The 14,342-nt window shown below is 33.8% G+C and overlaps 4 protein-coding genes, 1 long non-coding RNA gene and 1 other non-coding gene across 9 annotated transcripts; 2 read left to right on the top strand and 4 right to left on the bottom strand.

Annotated features, from left to right (window-relative positions):
• Window positions 1–852: 852 nt before the first annotated feature.
• AT2G07985 lies at window positions 853–1,084 on the top strand. Its single transcript, NR_140259.1, has one exon. It is a non-coding gene; the product is annotated as an other RNA (long non-coding RNA).
• On the bottom strand, window positions 1,061–1,697 carry AT2G07975. Its single transcript, NR_140258.1, has 2 exons — window positions 1,605–1,697; window positions 1,061–1,152 (listed from the first exon to the last, which is right to left on the bottom strand). It is a non-coding gene; the product is annotated as an other RNA (non-coding RNA).
• Window positions 1,698–1,945: 248 nt separating this feature from the next.
• Window positions 1,946–5,257, bottom strand: TPS10 (terpene synthase 10). The gene is made up of 7 exons (NM_127982.4): window positions 5,007–5,257; window positions 4,642–4,906; window positions 4,103–4,490; window positions 3,497–3,715; window positions 3,213–3,351; window positions 2,682–2,933; window positions 1,946–2,447 (listed from the first exon to the last, which is right to left on the bottom strand). Exons 1-7 carry the CDS (start codon window positions 5,211–5,213, stop codon window positions 2,142–2,144), a joined length of 1,776 nt encoding a protein of 591 aa, NP_179998.1. The 5' UTR covers window positions 5,214–5,257; the 3' UTR covers window positions 1,946–2,141.
• A 2,523-nt stretch (window positions 5,258–7,780) lies between these two features.
• On the bottom strand, window positions 7,781–8,195 carry AT2G24205 (ECA1 gametogenesis related family protein; the record flags this gene model as incomplete). The annotated part of the gene is made up of 1 exon (NM_001084483.2): window positions 7,781–8,195. The coding sequence occupies exon 1, from the start codon at window positions 8,123–8,125 to the stop codon at window positions 7,781–7,783; it is 345 nt and encodes a 114-aa protein (NP_001077952.1). The 5' UTR covers window positions 8,126–8,195.
• Window positions 8,196–9,857: 1,662 nt separating this feature from the next.
• On the top strand, window positions 9,858–12,737 carry LAP1 (Cytosol aminopeptidase family protein). 3 transcript variants are annotated; one of them, NM_001202658.1, is made up of 11 exons: window positions 9,923–9,962; window positions 10,054–10,143; window positions 10,269–10,677; window positions 10,773–10,873; window positions 11,078–11,289; window positions 11,393–11,519; window positions 11,597–11,692; window positions 11,777–11,854; window positions 11,946–12,006; window positions 12,106–12,293; window positions 12,395–12,737. In NM_001202658.1, exons 2-11 carry the CDS (start codon window positions 10,093–10,095, stop codon window positions 12,524–12,526), a joined length of 1,455 nt encoding a protein of 484 aa, NP_001189587.1. In that variant the 5' UTR covers window positions 9,923–9,962; window positions 10,054–10,092; the 3' UTR covers window positions 12,527–12,737. The 3 variants fall into 3 exon arrangements, with proteins under 3 accessions (NP_179997.1, NP_001189587.1, NP_001118375.1); NM_001124903.1 differs by having other exon boundaries at window positions 10,773–10,967; window positions 11,064–11,289; NM_127981.4 differs by having other exon boundaries at window positions 9,858–10,143; window positions 10,773–10,967; window positions 11,064–11,289.
• AT2G24195 (uncharacterized protein) lies at window positions 12,678–13,640 on the bottom strand. Of its 2 annotated transcripts, none has more exons than NM_001335924.1 (2): window positions 13,485–13,616; window positions 12,678–13,050 (listed from the first exon to the last, which is right to left on the bottom strand). In NM_001335924.1, exons 1-2 carry the CDS (start codon window positions 13,585–13,587, stop codon window positions 12,953–12,955), a joined length of 201 nt encoding a protein of 66 aa, NP_001324886.1. In that variant the 5' UTR covers window positions 13,588–13,616; the 3' UTR covers window positions 12,678–12,952. The 2 variants fall into 2 exon arrangements, with proteins under 2 accessions (NP_001324886.1, NP_001324887.1); NM_001335923.1 differs by having other exon boundaries at window positions 12,717–13,050; window positions 13,485–13,640.
• Between the last annotated feature and the right edge of the window lie 702 nt (window positions 13,641–14,342).

Here is a 14,342-nt window from a genome sequence, read left to right as displayed (position 1 = left end):
AGGAGTAAAATCGTTGATTATTATTTTACTTTTCTTGTCATCTCATTTCATGTTGTTGATAAATCTGAATTGAAATTTACGAATACTTATAAACACAACAATCATATCAATTAATCGACCCTTAGGAAAAATGATCAATCAATTCTACAAGGGATCGATTGATGATGCTCTTGCTGGATGATATATCCAATAGTTGGAATGTTAAAGCCAATAGGTGAAACGATCAATCCAATAGGTGGACTGATCGATGCTGCCTTCTCAGGAGTTATTTATATGCTCATTCAACAATTGAACTCGAGCTTTTGCAAAACAAATCTCAATTTCGCATCAACTTCTTCAATAACACTATAGCATTAGCATTTAGTTCATTGGTCTGACAGAACTCAAACCAGAGCTAAATTAAACCTCACTTGTTTCCCTATAATTTTCCAACTTTTAATTTGATCCAACGGTTGGCATCTTCTCATTGAATACGTACCATGCTAGGATATTTCTCCATATTATTTGATCTTCAACTTTCATGTTTGCATCCAAATGACTTTAGACGTATTACATGTGAAAACATTAAAGAAACCCACTCCTAACAACGTTTAGACACAATATAATTTAGAGTTATAAAATAAGAACATAATTTTAAGCTGGTTTTTTTTTACGTTGCAGATCCCTCAGTTCAAAAAATTTAATGGGGAAGATTTCTCAGATACTACGATCGATGGCTTGTGAAACCTTTTGAGTTTTGACCCCACCTTAGGCCAATGATTTGGTTATGCATGTGTTTATCTGTGTAAAGGTTAAGTCTCAAATGTTTGTGTGATCTTAGTGTTATCACATGTCGTATCATGCTGTCATGTGGCCAGCAATATATGGCTCCCACAAGTCGAATGAAAAATATGAAACGTTCCAAGCTTTGAGATGTGCATTCGAATAAAGATACTTTTCTATTAAAAGTTAAAACCAATGGCCACATCGTATTATTAGTATTGTCTTATTTTTGGGAACCCCAAGTTTATGTACGTAGATCGTCAATTAGCTCCAATTGGTCGAGATAATTCTTCTTCTTATAGCATCTTTCTCACCCTTTCCTTCAACAAATCTCTCTCTCTCTGATCTCACACACTTTCATCTTTTTGAACGCTGTGTATTGAACATATATAGCTATCAACAATATAGTACTCAATATATATATGACCTCATTATAGATTAATATTATACAGGTATTAATTACTTACATATATATACCACATATTTATTTTCTATAAAAAGGAGATGGGCGGTGGTCCCAAAGAGAAGGCTGATAGTTTGTGGAACGACGAGGAACAACGGGAGACTCACCAGGTGTCATTTTGGCCATTATGGTGCATGTGAAAGGTTGAGGACCTGGAAGAGTCTTCGCAAGTGCATTATTGTAAATTAGAGCTGAACCTATCTGCAGTAAAGTGGCCATTGAACAAAAGTATTACACCACTTACCCTAGATGTAATTGTCTCTATATATAATATTGTACAAGCTTCTTACGTTGTCCGCAAAAAACGTTTCTTAATTGTATTATTATAATTGGTTACAATTAATTTGTCTCTAGATAAAAAGAATCTACTAATGACGTACTTCATGTGGACATGATGAACGATAGTGAAAGATATCACATGTTGTCGAAGAAGACGCCAATGATCCGTGAAGTCATGCGTCACCAAAAATAGAAAAAGACAAAAAGATATCATAGGTTATAACCATCTTACATATTATTTGAAACAAAAATTGTTTAGGTGTCATTCCAGTTTTTTTTCTTTGAAGTGTAAAGTGGTTAACATGTTTTAATTATTTTAGAGGTTTACAAGGCCAACCGATTTACGATGGTCAAGTGATTAACATGTTTATCTGTGGTCGACACATGTATAACAACATATATAGTGGAACTATGGCTTTGGGTCCCCAATCTCGTAAGATCTATTAAAAGTTATTACCTGAAATTATTTGTTCATGCATATATACCAGCTCTTGTTAAAGTTGTAATGTTGATGTTTCATAAACATATAATATATATTATTTTGTTATAAAATTACACCAAATATATATAGTTTCATGGAACCCTATGTCCTAGAATTCAAAAAACCATATGATATTTAATGTAATCAATATGAAGTTCAATCTAAAGGAATCGGATTGAAGAGTAAGGACATGACACGATCAACGATTTTGGCTTTTTCGGGAGAGCCATGGCCATCGCCATATTGATACATGCATTGAGACATGCGTGCCAAATTTATCACTGTTTCCATAAAATCATGATGGAGTATCGAAGAGCTATGTGCCATTTTCTCATAATTCATTTCATCCCACAAGTCATTGATCATCTGTCGAACATGCGAACGCGCCTTATCCTCTGATGCTCCAGTTTCACTCATGTAACATTGGATGGATTTGCAGACGTCTCCTCTCGCCAATTCATCCTATATACACGTACATTCACATTTTATATGAATATTTACATGCGATTCTAAAGAATAGGGATGGTGTAAACCCTAATTTTAACAAAGCTGTAAAATTATATTGGTGGTTTAAAAGATTAAAAGAGACGGTTAGGTATAAACAGGAAGGGAAGGGATCGTTGACAAATGATTTGAATATTAGTTAAAATATATTTGAGCGAAAAAAAAAATTTATACTTGGAAGAGATTGTTTACCGGTGAGGTTACAAGGTCGTTGGCTAGACGGAACACTGAGGAGGAGCATCGGACGACGTTTTGTTGGTGTTGGGACAAAGTCTCCAAGACCTGAATAGAGAGCTGGTCGGAGAATACGCAGTAGAAGTGAACAAATATCGTTGGGGACGAGATTGAAATCCGAGCATTTTGCATGTACTCTTCCAAATTTGGTTTGTGACCACTTTTGTACCACTTTGCTTCTACTAAATACGCTTTGGATACATCTGTCCACTAAATTTAAGATAATTGAAAATTTAGCATTAGGTACCAACACATGCAAGTTTCCATGGTTTAAGTTATGTAAAGTATCCATAGTTGAAATTATGTAAGAATGGTTTTTATGTTTTAATAAATTTATTAACGAGATGTATAAATTATTAAAAATAATAAAAAATGTCAAGGGAATTTTTTTTTTTTACATCAATTTTTTTATCTTTTTTTTGTAAATAATTGTAAGAACAATAGATTCACCAAAAGTATTTGTTGAAAAGAGTATATATATACACTTACAGATTTTTTGAGGAATGGGATCACGTTGATATTTTTAGTTCTGAGAATCTCACATGCAATGCTATTGACTTCATTGTATATAACAAGAAAACACAACCTCATGTACTCGGGGAGTTCATCAAGACGATTTATATCCCAGCTGCAACATATATATAGACAATTCAATCAGTAATTTTAATTTCTATGATATATTTTGACAAAAAATAAATCTTATTTGATATTTAATTAATTATATTACGAAATAACAAGTTGAAGTAGAAAATTAAGAGTGTATGGGTCTTTACTTTTCAAACGCGACAGTGAAAAGCTGAAGTTCTTCAAGAGTGCCATAGATATCGTAGATATCATCAATTGTAGTAAGGAGTGCATTTATTTTCGTCATTGTTTGTCGAACGTATCCGTATTGAGGCTCTTGGATTTGTCCAATCGTCCAGAAATAATTCTCCACTATTCTGTCTCTTGCAAAGTAGAGTTGCTTACCTAAACCTGTCTCCATCCACCAGCTTCACACCACATATATAGCAAGAGGAAAATTTAAGAAGGTAAAATATCTTATATATACTTATTCAAGATCTCGAAAATAAATATTTTTGTGTGACCAATCCATGTAACTTAACAATGTGATTTGTAAGAGTGTTGCGCGACAAACCCATGTTTATATTCGGTAGAATGCATGTTGTTGACAAAAATGGATATATATGTGTCGTACGTACGAGTTTCAATTAAAATTATACAGAAGTTCATGAATTATCATCTCAAACTGACTAACAATATTGATAAGTTAATATATGACTTAGGTACTTGATAATGTCATAATTATAAAAAGAGTTTAAAATAGATTTAAGATATCTTAAAAAGTAGTTATATGAATTTTAGTATTTTAATATTACCTGGAAACGTTTTTGAGTTCCTCTTGATGAATAGCTTGTACGATGTTGAAATCAATCTTGGCAAATTCAACGACGACAAGGTTCTTATAATTTTGTCTTTTTCCATACACATCTATGTACCATCTGGTGGATAGCCTTCTCATTTGCCAATAGTAGGGCATATCCAACGCTTGGACCACAATTTCCACCATGTCACACGACCCAAAATCTTCATTACTATGAGTATCAACAAAGTCTCTGAGTTGTTGTGTAGCAAAAGGTCTGATGAATATTTGCAGGTTTTTATCCAATTTTGTCGAAAGATATGATGCTTCGTAAAGAGATATTAAACCATATATATCATCACGGTCAAACTTCCCACAATTTTCCATGAAAACATCGAATACATCTGTAATACAAAATTCACTAGTATATAAGACCAGATATTTTTTAGACAGCAAGACTTTAACATATATATATAAGCAATTATCTTTCCACATTGATGAGAAAACTTTAACATATATATATAAACAATTATTATATTAGGTTAAGATAATAACCTTCTGAAACATTGAAACCATGTTGCCTGAAAAGTCGGAACTCGAGTGCGGTGGCATGTAGGTCACTCTCCTGGATGTTTGTTCTATCTTTTTTATAAGAAGATGTTAAAATGTTGTCGATTTCCGCTTCAAAATGATAAGAAACCCCGAGTTTTTGTAGATCGTCAATGAACTCCAATTGGTCAAGATAAGTCTTTTGCTCATCATTGAGCATCTTTCTCACTTTTTCCTTCAACAAATCTCTCTCTCGTACCCTTTTATCTTTCTGTATGCAATATATGGAACATTACAAAAAATTTATCAACATAGTATTCAACATTACGTCACTGTAAAAAAGTTAGAGTGTTTACGGGATATCTACGTACCGCAAATTTATTTTCGACCGAGAGGAGATGGTGATGGTCCCAACGAGAAGGCTGATAGTTCGCAGAACGACGCTGAACTGTGGGAGACTTATTACATGGTGTGGTTTCGGTCACTATGATGCATGTAGAAGACTGAGGACGTCGAAGCGTCTTCCTAAGGGCATTACTATAAATCACACCTGAACCTATTTGCAGGAGAGTGGCCATATTGAATAAATGTATTATTATGCTATACGTAACTCTTCAGGTGTATGTCTATATATATTACTCTCTAGCTTTTTAGGTTGTCATAGTTTTGGCCGAATCACGTTTTAGTTTTGCATTGTATTATTATGGTTAGGTCACATCACATGGATTTGTCATTCGATATACAAAAATCAAATAAGGGGGTTTCTAGAAAAGGTTACTATCCACACATTTTTAACATGGTACGTGTACAGTGTCATATGTTAAAGTCGAAGGTATGAAATGACCGGTGAAGTCACTCATGCGTGACCACAAACTAGAAAGATAGAGATCATAGTTGATAACCTTCCTCTCCTAGATATTATTTGGAAAACAACGAAATAAACATGTGCTTGACATCTCAAACAAATAAAAAACGTACTTTGAAGTGAAAATGTATTCATGACTTTCATTTTGTAGACATTTACAATACCAGCTAAATTGAGTGGACTATAGGTCCGTCAAATTTTAAATATGAATTGTAAAACGGGAAGAGTACAGTTAAGTCACTTGTAGCACAATATTGTGATCGAATCCACAAAGAATTAGACTATAACACACTTAAGTGTATGTTATACTAATTAAACTAGGTGGATAGATGGCGTAAACAAGTAAATAAAGAGACATTCAATTCGAAAGGAAAAGTGGGAAACTACTAAACAATAAGATTAAACAAAATAATGAAACCAGATTAGCAAATAAGATAAGCTATGGATCATGGGTGAAACAATTAAATAAGGTAGATTACTTCCATGGTTTTAATTGCTCTATTAAACACCCAATTTATCTGAACTTCCATTTGCAAATTAGGAAATCAATTGGCAATGAAAACAACAGGTCCATTTTAGTCCACTAATCTCACCTTAATCATCAATTCTCATTGACCAAGTATCATGAACACTATTAGGATTGGCCTAAACTGTGCATCAAACACCTTCGACACACAAAAATAACAATTTTTAATATCTTTAGCAAATTCAAATCTAGTTTTAAGTGCATTCAAATTAGAAACATATATTTCTACCCTAAGCATCATAGATCACAATCTCCCTAATCTACCAAATTCACTGTTCCCATCGGGACTACTTACTAATGAATATATTGAAAGCATGCACTTCGATCGATATGAGACAACATACGTAGTGACTGCGTAAAGATACATGGATTCATAAAACAATTTCACTAATGTTGCTACTTGCTAGAGGGGGGGATATCTTCACCGACAATGTAGCAAACGTTGCTTAAATAGTAAAAACTTAGGTCTATATTGCCTTTCTAAACTCTTAGACAATTCAGCGAAATAAACCTATCTTAAATCTTAGGTTAAAATGTGGCATAACATCTCTTAAATAGTAAAAGAGTCGAGCTTGGGTCGGATCCAACACAAATTCAAACGAAATGAAGCAACAACGTTATTTTGGAAAACTAAACACAAAATCATTATTAGCACATGTGTAAAGTATCATCAAATCACACGAGAACTAAACCTCTACAATAAGAAGAAACAAACTTGTCCTTAGATTTCTACAGTTAGAATGATTAATGAAAAAACAATGATTAAAATTTGAAATAAACAGTTATAATTGAACAAAGAACAAAAACTTACCAGGGAGTTCTCGTCTGGAGAAAAACTAGGAGGAAAAAGAAAGAACGACAAAAAAAATTGGATTCAAAAGTTGTAGGGTTTTACTTAGGTCTGGGCGTTTGATTATCGAATCGAATTCGGTTTGGTGTTTTCGGATTTCGAGTTTTTGGAAATAGATTCTAATTAATATCTATAAAAATAATTATAGAATGTGGTTCGACTTCGGTTTGGATATTTCGGATTTTGAATCGGTATGCATGTGATATTCAATATCTGATTTAAACAAAAAATCTAAACATAATCCAAACAATCCGAAAACCGCAAAACAAAACTGAAATGACTAGTTGAACTAACATGAAACCTTAGCAAACCATAGAGTTGGGAAACCAAAGTGAGACATAAAACGATGCCAATATATCAAAGTTTTAAAGCGAAGGTAAACCATAACATCCTAAAAATTAAAAAAGTAGCAGAATTCAATCGAAAGTAGTAAAAAAATTTTGGAAGATAGTGAAAACAAGCCAGCCTCAAGCTTCTTATTAGCTACATTTTCAAACTTGGACATGTCCCTGGTACAACAAAAGACACAAATTCGGATACATATCGAATATTGCATCGGATCAAGTATAATCTGGTACCTATGGATATTGAATGCGATTCGGATTTTAATCCGATTTTCCGGTTTGGATTATCGGTTTCAGATTAAACGCCCAAGCCTAGTTTTAATTAGTTAAGTTAGATTTAGTTTACAAATTACGCTTTTATTTATAAAATACTAGTAAAGTGAGCTTTTGGCCATCTTAAATATTTTTATTTTTAAAAAAATGGGATCATGGAAAGAGTTAAATTGTTACGGTGGCAATTATTTATATTTAGTAAAGTTATATTAAAAACTGTTTTTTAAGTGGTGGCAACTACCACCTCTTTACTAGGCGTGGATCCCTCAGAACATTGTTCTTTCAAATTAGTGGATCCCTGCCTGATTACATTGTTCTTTCAAATTAGGAGGGAAAAGTACACTGTATAGAATATTTGGCATGCATTTTATGCTATCCATGAAAGCCTTACAACAAGCGGGCATCATGTGACCGAATTTCTCTCCAAAAGCTTGAGAGATCTCTAATAAGCATCCTGGAACATTCCTCACGGACGAGAAACATTTTTTTACGTCTGGTAGGTTTAGTATACCAGTCGAGCGCAGAAATGGAAGCGGGTTTGAGAAAATAATCGGATATTGCTGTAGTTGAGCATTTACAGAAACTGCTACACAAATGGTTACTAGAACAAAAAGTACATTCTTTATCGTCATGATATATATTCTTATGGCAAAACAAAAGAAAAATTAAAATATTCTGATGTGTGATTCTTTTTCAAGTTTGTAACTGGGTGATGAAAATAACATGGGATTATTGTCTGATTTATATGAAAGAAATGAAGAACTGGCTTTAATTATCTTTAATGAAACTCGTTCGAGTATTTATTTGCCTATTTGGTAATTAATTTGCGGTTTCCAACATTGAAAAAGAGTTGAAAATGTAACGATTGTCTTTCAAAAAACGCATTATGAAAATGGAACCATGTCCATGTTAATATCACTCTCACCATTCTTAGTGTTATTAACTAATATATATTATGGAAGAGTTTTCTGTTCTCTTAATGTGTACATATCATCATGGTAAACATCCAATCAAACAAAGCCATGTCACCATTTTTTTTTTTTAACACTAAATTATAATTACAATGTTCATTTAATAAATATTTATTTCTATTAATATTAATTATTAACAAAAAACTAATAAAATAAAAAATGATTTTAAAATAGTAAAAGTCATAATGTGAAATTTTATTAGTAACAATAATATTATTAAAATTTTAACATAAACACAATTAAAAATGATCATACTTCAAAATACAAAAGAAAAAAAGAAGACAAAATTCAGAAAAAGAATCAAAAGATACATATGACATGTGAACAAATGGGTAGATTAGTATATATTACATGTTATACACATAATCATGTAGTCAACTTTTTTTAAGTTAGTTATTGAATTATTAAATTTTTATGGTCATACAGCCTAATTTCTCATGTATCAATTAGACCATTGTCGACAAAACAAAATAGAAAAAATAGTTGAATTGATTAGGCTCCATGTTTGACTGGTACGCCGTGTACTTGTCAATGTTCCGGACGGCGAATAGTATTTTTGATATTAGGAAATGGGGTTTACCTTCAAAATATTGGTGTGGACGGATTTGTGGATACTTGATCAGATATCAAAGGCGGCACAAAATGACCAACGATCGACGAAACAGTGCCCAAAATCAGAGTCAGAAGTGACTAGCTCGATAGCATGATCGATGCCCTTTCACCCATTTAAACCATTCCACCTAGAACACTTCAACACGACTGAAGCTAAAACTTTTGCATATCTCATAGAGATATGTTTGATAAGGTTGCTGAAAATAACAACTTCTACTATAATTTTGTCTTTTATTATTTCGACCTTCTCTTAAGAAATTCGCCCAAAAAAATTTCCAAATCAAAAAGTTGTTATTATCCTAACAGATCTTAAATTATATGTTTCGATTTTCGGTTATATACTGGTAAAATCTGAAATCCGAACATTAAAAAAAAATTGAAACCCAAACGGATACTCAAAAACACCTACAACCCAACCATTATACCAAAAAATAAAATCCAAACGTAAACCCAAAAAACACAAAACAATATATACACATATTTTTGGATTTTAAGGATCATTTGGAGCGTTTTTCTATATACATCGTTTAGGTTTTTGGAGTTTTTCGATTCAAAAATCGAATCAGAACATATTTCGATTCTATGGTCGCATTTTTTTTTTTTCGAGAACCATTCCGAACCCGTATAAATCCAAAACGAACCGATCGAAACATATTCAGTACCTTCCGAAATCTCCCTATCTAAAAAATCCAAAACCATGTCTTACCCTACAAATCCAAAACCCGAATTACCCTAATAAAATCCGATTCAAAGTCCGAATGTCTAAAAAATCCAAAACCCTATTTTACCCTACAAATCCAAAACCCGAATTATCGTAATAAAATCCAATCCGAAGTCCGAATGTTCAAGCCTAATTGAGCTACTCACTAACACACATCACACATGTGTAAATCACACCTAACTTCTCCTTCTATATATACGCCTTTGAAAGACCAATCCTAACTTTTCATTGTTTACTCTTTCGTCTTCCTTTTCAGAGTTCAATCACACAACACCTCTCTTCAATAGCAATAACCATGGCTCACACTCTCGGTCTCACTCAACCCAACTCCACTGAGCCTCACAAGGTTTGTTTCCTTCACTGTGATTTTGAAATGATTTTGTATGGAATCCAGTTTTGATTTAGTTCAAAGTTTTGATTTTTTGATTGATTCGAGTTTGAAGTTTTGATCTTTTGGTGACGATTATGCAGATCTCGTTCACTGCGAAGGAGATCGATGTAATTGAATGGAAAGGAGACATACTCGTAGTTGGTGTGACAGAGAAGGACTTAGCCAAAGACGGTAACTCAAAGTTTGAGAATCCGATCTTGAGCAAGGTCGATGCTCACTTAAGTGGACTTTTAGCTCAAGTCTCTTCCGAGGAAGATTTCACTGGGAAACCTGGTCAATCGACTGTTCTCAGGCTTCCGGGTTTAGGATCAAAGAGAATCGCTTTGATCGGTCTTGGACAGTCTGTTTCGTCTCCGGTGGCTTTTCATAGCCTTGGTGAAGCTGTAGCTACAGTTTCAAAAGCTTCTCAATCTACTAGTGCTGCTATTGTGCTTGCTTCAAGTGTTTCTGATGAATCTAAGCTTAGTTCTGTATCAGCTTTAGCTTCAGGTAACTTCAATTAGTATAACACAAGTTCGAGTCTTGTTTAGTACTGTTTTGGAAATTGGAACTGATTTGGGGTCTCATTGTTTATTTTTGGATAGGCATAGTACTTGGTTTATTTGAAGATGGTAGGTATAAGTCTGAATCAAAGAAACCATCTTTGAAAGCTGTTGATATTATTGGATTTGGAACTGGGGCTGAGGTAGAAAAGAAGCTGAAGTATGCTGAAGATGTTTCTTACGGTGTAATTTTCGGGAGAGAGCTCATTAATTCTCCTGCCAATGTGCTTACTCCTGGTATGAATTGTTGTCATTTATGAAATCAAATATTTTCGTGTTTGTGTGGTGTTCGCTGAGTTTTCCTAAACTGCTTTGATTTTTGTATCGTTTCAGCTGTACTAGCTGAGGAAGCAGCAAAGGTGGCTTCTACGTACAGTGATGTCTTCACTGCAAACATCTTGAACGAAGAGCAATGCAAAGAGTTGAAGATGGGTTCTTACCTAGCTGTTGCTGCTGCGTCGGCTAATCCTCCTCACTTCATCCACCTTGTCTATAAACCTCCGAATGGCTCTGTTAAGACCAAACTTGCTCTTGTTGGAAAAGGATTGACCTTTGACAGGTAACTAATCATTCTGTATTGCTTTGAATTTTACTCTGTTACGAGCTGGTATCTTTTCTTTGTTATTTTAGTGGTTGTTGATTTGAATATCTTGTGTACACAGTGGTGGCTACAACATTAAGACTGGACCTGGCTGCTCAATTGAGCTCATGAAATTCGACATGGGCGGTTCAGCTGCTGTTCTTGGCGCTGCGAAAGCTATTGGTGAGATTAAGCCTCCTGGTGTTGAGGTTAGTTTCTCCCATCAGATTCTTTTGAAAGCTATAGTTTGTTAACCGAACTGAACAGATTCGTCTTCCACAACCAGGTTCATTTCATCGTTGCAGCCTGTGAAAATATGATTAGTGGAACCGGAATGAGACCTGGAGATGTCATCACTGCCTCAAACGGAAAGACCATTGAGGTATCTGATGATTTTTTCCCCCTCAGAGTTGAGCTTTTACTGTTTTTCCTATGAAATGCTAATTGTTGGCGATGGTGTGTGTAGGTCAACAACACAGATGCTGAAGGTCGTCTAACACTCGCAGATGCTCTAGTGTATGCTTGTAACCAAGGCGTCGACAAGGTATTGCATTACTTTATTGATATGAGAAGCTAAAGGAGCTTGTTTCTGTTAAATTTATCCTTTCAGTTAAACATTGTCAAATATCTTGCAGATTGTTGACCTCGCTACTTTGACCGGGGCCTGTGTTATTGCTCTTGGAACTTCAATGGCAGGTACACAGCTCAAAAACCCTGCAGAAAAACTCAATCTTTGTGTCGTTTTTGAGTCCAAAATTGGCTCATGATGATCATTCTGTGTTCATTACTTGATAGGAATCTATACACCTAGCGACGAGCTTGCAAAGGAAGTGATTGCTGCATCAGAAAGGAGTGGAGAGAAGCTGTGGAGGATGCCACTGGAAGAGAGCTATTGGGAGATGATGAAGTCTGGAGTGGCTGATATGGTCAACACAGGCGGGCGGGCAGGAGGATCCATCACCGCGGCTCTCTTCTTGAAACAGGTGAAAACAAAGTCCCTTTAGAGGCTATACATACATGTTTTTGACAAAAAATTCGTCGGTGAAAGTAACTAAACCATCCTCTATTTTCTGTGGTATGGCAGTTTGTGAGTGAGAAGGTGCAATGGATGCATATCGACATGGCTGGACCGGTGTGGAACGAGAAGAAGAAGTCTGGGACCGGGTTTGGTGTTGCTACGCTTGTTGAATGGGTACAGAAGAATTCATCTTCGTGAATGAAACCTAGAGAGCGTGAGGGAGAGACTGTAGAGTTTTTCGGGTGTTGAAATGATTGCTGGTTTTTAATAAGGTCTCAAAAGTTACTATGTTTTCAGATGTTCTTAACTTGTTATGAAAAGTAAAATCGTCAAAAGTTGAATAAAGTGGTACTTTGTTTTAGTCGTGCAAAAATACTGTCTGAAATTTCTACTTTTGAAGTCTTCAACATTGGGTTCTCCTTTTCATTACTTTTTTCGGTAACCACTTCAAATTTTATGAACCATAATGTCAAATGCAATAATTGAACATCTTTTGAAAAAAAAACAGCATATGAGTGGTTACAAAACATGACTTTTATCTATCATAAAATAAAATATTTTTTTGATAATATTTTGAAGTAACTATTCTACTTAATACTCCTTTTGTTCCTTAGTACTGATTTTCTAACCGGTTTGCCCAGGTCCACGCCTTGAAGCACTGGGAAGTACACGAACCTTCACATTGTTGAAGATCTTTTGATCCCAAACCCTGTTTCCTATTTCTTTCAAAACAGAAAAAAAAGAAGCAACAATTAACAAATCATTTCTGTTATGCCAGTTTATTGCTTACGTATCTAGAGGAACCAATCCAAATTGAAAAAGAACTGTATGTCCATACCGGAATAATTATTACAAAAGCCAAAAATGAAGAGATATTATTACAATGATTCAGTTTTAGTTTTCATATATAATGAGCAAATCGTAAATTCAAACTGCGATGATAAAGTAAAATTGACGACTATTTTCTATGGATATTCTTTGATTTTAAAGATATATTTGCAAACATGGAATTATAACCAAAACTATATAACATTCGATTTTCATTCAATATCTCTGTTTTCTAAAACGGAAAATTTGAAGTGTATATTTAATACTCTACAATCAAATTAAACAAAAATCGAATAGTATACAAAATTGCTTGGAATATAAAAATTACTTGGATTTGAAGACTCATGATGTACTCGGGCCAATGCTGTGTTTGATAGTCCAGAGAGCAAGAGAAAACTCAAAGTTAATAAGCAAACGACGAATTTATACATTTTGGGTTGATTTAGATCTATGAATTCAAAATGTAATTCAAGCATATATATATAGAGAGATAAATGAAGCCCACGTTTTACAGTATTCTTTTTTATAAATGAAACCAGGTCAAAAAAATGGTTTGGTGTGTCCCGCGTGCAATGAAAAATTGAAAATTCATATGTGAACCTAATATATTATTATATCTCTCAGCGTGTTTCATTTTCAATATACAATGAAAATGCGTATGTGACTCTTGAAAATGTAAGATTTTCTATGAATTAGTCCAACTCTTGAAAATGTAAAGTTTTCAGGAGAAGAAGGTGGACGGTTTTATTAAGATCGTGTCAAAAAAAAAAAAAACAATGATTTGTAAAATAAACTAAACTTTCGACTAAACGATTGTAACCATTTATAAAAAAATTACGTTCAACAATAGAAGGTATTTATTCGGATTACAGTTTTCTGAAAAAAAACAAAATCATACAATATAATTTTTGTTTTCAGAATCATATATTTAACAAAAAATTGCGATAAAATAACACAACTGAAAAATATTTGTTCAAATTACTACTATTATATAAATTAATCTATTAAAAACTATAAAATATTTGTTTAAAACTTTTTCACCATTCAAACATTCATACTGGATAACATATTATTTTCTCATTATTCACACATTATTTTGAGCTGTTTGTAGCGTTTTTCTTCTGCATAATGAGTTTTCCTCCAACAAGTCGCATCACATAATTTAATCTGTTTGTTCTGCACATTC

The sequence above is a fragment of the Arabidopsis thaliana genome, chromosome 2 (assembly GCF_000001735.4).
Source record: "Arabidopsis thaliana chromosome 2, partial sequence".
NCBI classification, from domain to species: Eukaryota; Viridiplantae; Streptophyta; class Magnoliopsida; order Brassicales; family Brassicaceae; genus Arabidopsis; species Arabidopsis thaliana.
Note: the sequence above shows the minus strand (reverse complement) of the source record. Positions and strands in the feature narration are given on the sequence as shown.